General features: G+C 46.4%; 1 protein-coding gene across 1 annotated transcript; it reads right to left on the bottom strand.

The window, feature by feature from the left end:
• Window positions 1-881: 881 nt before the first annotated feature.
• Window positions 882-4,380, bottom strand: LOC122395296. The gene is made up of 4 exons (XM_043392738.1): window positions 4,347-4,380; window positions 2,964-3,092; window positions 2,411-2,560; window positions 882-944 (listed from the first exon to the last, which is right to left on the bottom strand). The coding sequence occupies exons 1-4, from the start codon at window positions 4,378-4,380 to the stop codon at window positions 904-906; spliced, it is 354 nt and encodes a 117-aa protein (XP_043248673.1). The 3' UTR covers window positions 882-903.
• Window positions 4,381-5,580: the final 1,200 nt, after the last annotated feature.

Raw genomic sequence — 5,580 nt, 5'->3', positions numbered from 1 at the left:
CAACGCCGTTGTATTTTGTCGGGAGTCGCGGCTTGATTTAGATAGAGACGTTCCAAGAAGATTCCAAAGTGTTGTATCTCGCGAAATCTATTCTCGTTAAGTTCGATGTCGTTAAAAAATCAACGAGCAAGCTGCGAACGTTCGACCCGGGCAGTGTATGCATTATCGACGATGGTATAAATAACATTTTCCTGGATAGAAATTATTTTCCATTCGGCCACGGGTATCTGGACCGTTAATTCGTCGAGCGACAGTTACGACGTTGTCTGACAATGGAACAACCGACATAGGAGCCTGGACACGCTCGAATCCGATTAAATATGTCTCCCGCGTAAAGCCAGCCGACCATTAACCCTGTCGATCTCATTTCACGCGCTGTCACGAACCTTATCTCGAAACGACGATAGAACAACAAACGCGTCGAGCTAGGAGTAGGCCGCTCGTTTACATTCGATTTAGCCGGCCGTACTATGTAGCCGACGGTGCCCACAACGATCGCCGTTCCGAGCACGAGATAACGATTATTATTGCTCGTCGTCGATCTATTCGTGGCCCCACGAGCCGTTAATTAAACCGGATCGAGGGCGACGCCGTGTACGACGCGTTTCACGGATTTCTCCGCGGCTACTCGGCGCGCTCGATTCGCGTCGTTTCCGAGGACTTCGCGATAAATCCCGTCACCGGACGTTCTCTGACGTCCGGGAAAAAAATAATGTTCTTTCCGCGACCGGGTCTCGTCCCTGGCAGAGGTGTGCGAATAACGTTGAATCTGTACAGAAAGAAACATCCAAGAGAAAACACGACCTTACGATCAAACAAACATCTAAATTCTAACCTAAATTCTGTTACGCTTAAAGGTATTCATGATACGGGTATAATTTAATTTATCTGTACCTGGCACTTTCAGAGATAACAAGGCGATGTCCCAACATTCCAGCTAGCGTCTAAAGAAGTCAATACATAGTAAAAATTAATAAATATTCGCTCAATACGTAAGATAATCAACTGTATTTCGGTACAAGTCCGTGGTTAATCTATAATTCATGTAAATTTATCAAAAGTATTACAGTGTAATATCTGAATTAATACTTTCCATTCAACATAACCTCATTTTCCCTACCTTATTTACATCGCGACCGTTCGCGAACTGTCCCAACGACCGATAATCACCGATACGCTACCGCGATTTCGTTTTCCACGCGCTTCGAACGGCACGGGGAATATACATAAAATCGAGCGAAGAAAAATTCGGCGGCCGATAGCGTTATTTTATTTACGACGTCGAGACAAATTCATTTCGATAAGCAACGGAATAAAAACACAGCCGTCGAGCCGCGGCCGGCAATGAGGTCAATTAATTACGGGCGCCGCCGTCGAGAAGGAAAAATTCAAATGAACGTACGGACCTGACCAACGTTGCTCCTTTTTTTTTTTTTTTTTTCTTCTTCCGCGTTAAACACCAGTTTCTGTCGTCGTCGCGTTAAATAATGACCGACACGGTCGCGGGGAATTCGAGTGGCTCGCGTTCCCCGCAACCGATACGAACTTCCCAGCCGCTCGACAAATTTCCACGCGCGCTAAAAGGTTATGTACGGCGTCTCGTGTGACAGGTCCGCGTACAAAAACGATTTCTCGACGCCGGTATTACGTCGCCGTGCGAGCAATAAAGACGAGAACGGTTTCTCGATACGGTGTTACGTTGACAATCGGTAATAAAGATGAGAATCGACGCAATTTGGCACACCGTAATCGCGTATCGTCGTCGCAGCGAACCCGTTAATAACCGTTAATTAACTCGCACCATTGACGCGCACGATTCTGCGCCGTTGCAACGCGACTCGATTACGGGGCATTCAATACGCATAACCCTCCGGGGTTTCGCAACGATAACGTTTCGTTGAAAATCGACGGTTAATAACGACCGATTTACGTCTCGACGAGAATAACCAAGGACGGCACGGCGCCGAAAGCACGAACTTGCAGCCATAACCTCGTTCTAGGCACGCGAGAAATTTTGGCGCACCTATCGGGCATTACCATACCGTATGTATATTGGTTCTCCACAGGGGTCGCTGCTGTGGAATCTGTGCAACGCGGCCGGACGTTACGGATTTGACGATATCCGCTCTGCATTAATAATTTTCTCGGTTAATGGTCTGGATTGTGATCGTTTGACGGTTAGAGCATGCACAACCGACCCAAATGCATACATTACTCGCGGTGAACTGTCTCTATCTTTTATGAAACATGTACACCACGGAATAGTACCTTTCCTTAATTACAGGATCAAAACGATAATCTCGTTCGTTGTTGTTTTCAGTACAATGGAACACCGTTTATACGAACAAGCTTTAAATATACACATTTGTTGTAGTTTTAACTATACGTTTTTAGAAACATTAGGACTTACCTGTAACAAAAATGTTTCCAATTAACTGCGTGCGAACGTGTCCGATCAGAGACATTTTTTCCAGGGGTTGTGCATACATTTTGTACACGTTCGTCGAGTGGAGAGGAGCTGGTGTCGGTTCGTGTTGCCCCACATCCGAGTTTTGCAAATCTAGTCACATCAAATCTGTGTCATGTCGCGTAAACATACTATAATAATAATATACTATAAATACGCTGCAACAAGAGAGGCAGAACAAAGATCGAGAGACAGAGACGCGTGCAGGCGCCGGCGCCGTCGGACGGGCACATTACACGCGCCAAGGAAGTATTATCCGTCCCACGTAAGTATTCAACGTGTACGCGTACCCTTCCCTCTTTTTTCCCCCCGCTCTTTCCACCGCCATCGTACCGTCTCTATCCCTCCGCCTACGTTTTCCACTCGCTCGACTCGTTCGATTCACTTCGCGCCTAAGCGTTCGCTCTGTCCTCGTCTTTCCCGTCCCGACGCTTTTTTTCATCGCCCCCTTCCTGTTTCCAGGCTTCACCGTCTGCGGCCCACTCACAGCACTCACCCCGTCTCACCCCTCCCTCGATGTTCAATGGTTTGCTTTGGGGCGATTTTAATGCTTGATTCTCACTGGCGCTTCGAGTCCCACCTTTGAAACGGTTCGAGGTTTTTAAGGTTATGATCGTTCGAATCGCTTCGAATATGATTCAAAGCTTAGAACTTGTAAAAGTCTTGATAGATTTGGGAATGTCAAGAGTTTCGATAGCAAGTTACAATGTTCTGCCTGCTTTGTTTCTATAACCGTTTCATCGTTTCTCGTGCATTACTTTTTCTATTGTTTCATCGTCTCTTGCCCGTGTGCTGTCCGGCTAGTCGTCTGTCCAACTCTGGACCGTACCTCGAATGCCAGTAGGAACGAAGCTTAACTCTCACCGTGTTCCTCCGCGCGAAACTGACCGGATCACGGGCGCCGTCCGTTGTAACTGGCTCGGTTGAACGACCAACCAGCTCGATCTCATCTTTCCGTTCCTCCGCCCTTCTTATTTGTCCCGCGACCAGGCTAGGGCGACGCTCGTTAGACGTGAAATCGATCTTAATTTCGCGCGAAACCGAGCCTCGCTGTGTCCGACTGTCAGTGTACGCCGCGTTCGATTTAGAGGCTCGCCGGTGAGGTTAGTTTTTCAGAGGGGTTGCTCCGACGAGTTTTAGTAAGCAGACGCGATATTTATGACAACCCAGTCCCCCCGACACGAACCGAAAGACCCAATTACCGTCGCTACTATTTCACTTAAAATACCAAATAAATCCTAAAATTTTATACACGAAACAATGTAAAATTTGACAACACTATGATTACCAACCGGTATAATTATCGTTAAATTCTTAAGTAGGTCTTAAGTAGGATTTATATTCATAAGAAACCACGCAGAAGTGGACTCGGTTATCGGTGATTTTACGTACATTAGAAAATCTCTCAGCAAGAAACGAGAGTTTCTAAATCGAGAAAAAGAAAACGGTTTAATGCTTATTGCCGATTACCGAATCGCGACTGACTTATCCCGCGTATCTTAGACGGGAAAGCGTATTATTATAGTAAGATATTACGACCCCTAAAGAAAGGAAGACGAAAATAGAAACGTATCTTGGTTAAACCTGGTTTTAAGGCTCTGTGGGTCGTATGTTAATTGTTCAAAAATAATCCCGGAAACGAGCAACCCCTGTCTTCGTATGTTTCGCAACGAGTCTAAAATTTATTAACAACGACGTGTTGCAACGGGACGCGATAACGCAGATGGAGAACGACTGTATAACGATGCGCCGAGACAAAGAATTTACAGCCAATTACGTGCTTCCGACAGCGTAGAAACGCTTGCATCAGGACACGATTAATTAACTGTTCGAGTGGAACGCCGGTGAAAGCCCCTGATCATAACAAGCTGACGTTTACGAGGGTCCGTCAGATCCTTTTTGTGCGCCGACATCGTTTCAGGACACGGTTCGCGTGAGCGATACCTAAGCGCGTCAGTTCGTGGGAGAGTACTGCCGGGAGAACGAAAGATCGTTCCTGAAAGGCGCTGCGTGTCGCGTCGGTCCAAAACGCAATGACGGATCCAAAATGGCGGACCGTAAACGCGAATTGTTTTGTAATCTCGTTCCTGTAGTCTACGTGTCTCGGCTATATGACTAAATATTATTATTATCACGTGCATTTTAAGCGTCTTTTCAACCGTTGGCTAATTAATATACGGCAATAGGCGCGGTTCGGGCATTATTAATGTCCCCGCGGACGGCTCCGTTCTAATTTGCTCCGGTCGCGCTCGATTTCTGCCGTTTTATCGGTTCTCGGCGGCTCCCCTCGATAAATAGAGACGCTTGACACGCATCCGGAAAAAACGCGAGATAACGTCAAGACCGTTCTGCGAGCCGAGAATAGAAATCGATATTAAAATTAACTGCAGTAGGCCGTGGCTGATTACGACATCAATGAATAATCTTGCCGGCTCGTCGCGGATGCTTTTCCATTTCCGTGAATCTTCGAAGGAAATTTAATTCGAAACACGAAACGCGATAAGATTGTGTGCCGTGCAAGATGCGTCGCACGACCAGAACGTGTTACAAGGCACCGAGTCGTTAATATGTAACGTAAATTAACGCGTATGTAAAAAAAAGACAATTAACGCGTTTCAAGTATTTTTCGAAACTGTTTATTTGAATCGGAATACCGAGATGGAAAGATTTCCGCCACGCGAGCCTCGTTCATGTTTATTAAGTTCGCGTTGTATGGAAACCGCGTTATAGGAGGTCTCGTGTGCACTGTAAGGCGCCTATTAAAACCTACTTCTACATTATCCTCGCATCCAACAGTCTCGGCGACTTCTCTGTCGCGACGCAGTACATAAATATGAAATGCACGTATGCAAATAAAGCGTTGTTAACGTATGTGCATAATCGGTCCAAGTACACACCCTGCGCATTGATACAGGCCTACGTGTTCGGAGCAGAAACATTCGCCCTTCTGCATCCACAAATATATATTCCTTTGGATCTATTAGTCCACGCCTGCGGCATTATGTGGACTCGCATACTCGCGTTCATACGTGCGTCTCGGATGGGATAGGATCATGATACGCGAACAGCAACTCGAAGACACCTCCAGCTTTTCAGTTGGACGTTCTACGTTA

Source organism: Colletes gigas, unplaced genomic scaffold (genome assembly GCF_013123115.1).
Source record: "Colletes gigas isolate AHSC1104 unplaced genomic scaffold, ASM1312311v1 Colletes_gigas_Sc00005, whole genome shotgun sequence".
NCBI lineage: Eukaryota > Metazoa > Arthropoda > Insecta > Hymenoptera > Colletidae > Colletes > Colletes gigas.
This window is presented reverse-complemented; position numbering and strand designations above follow the sequence as displayed.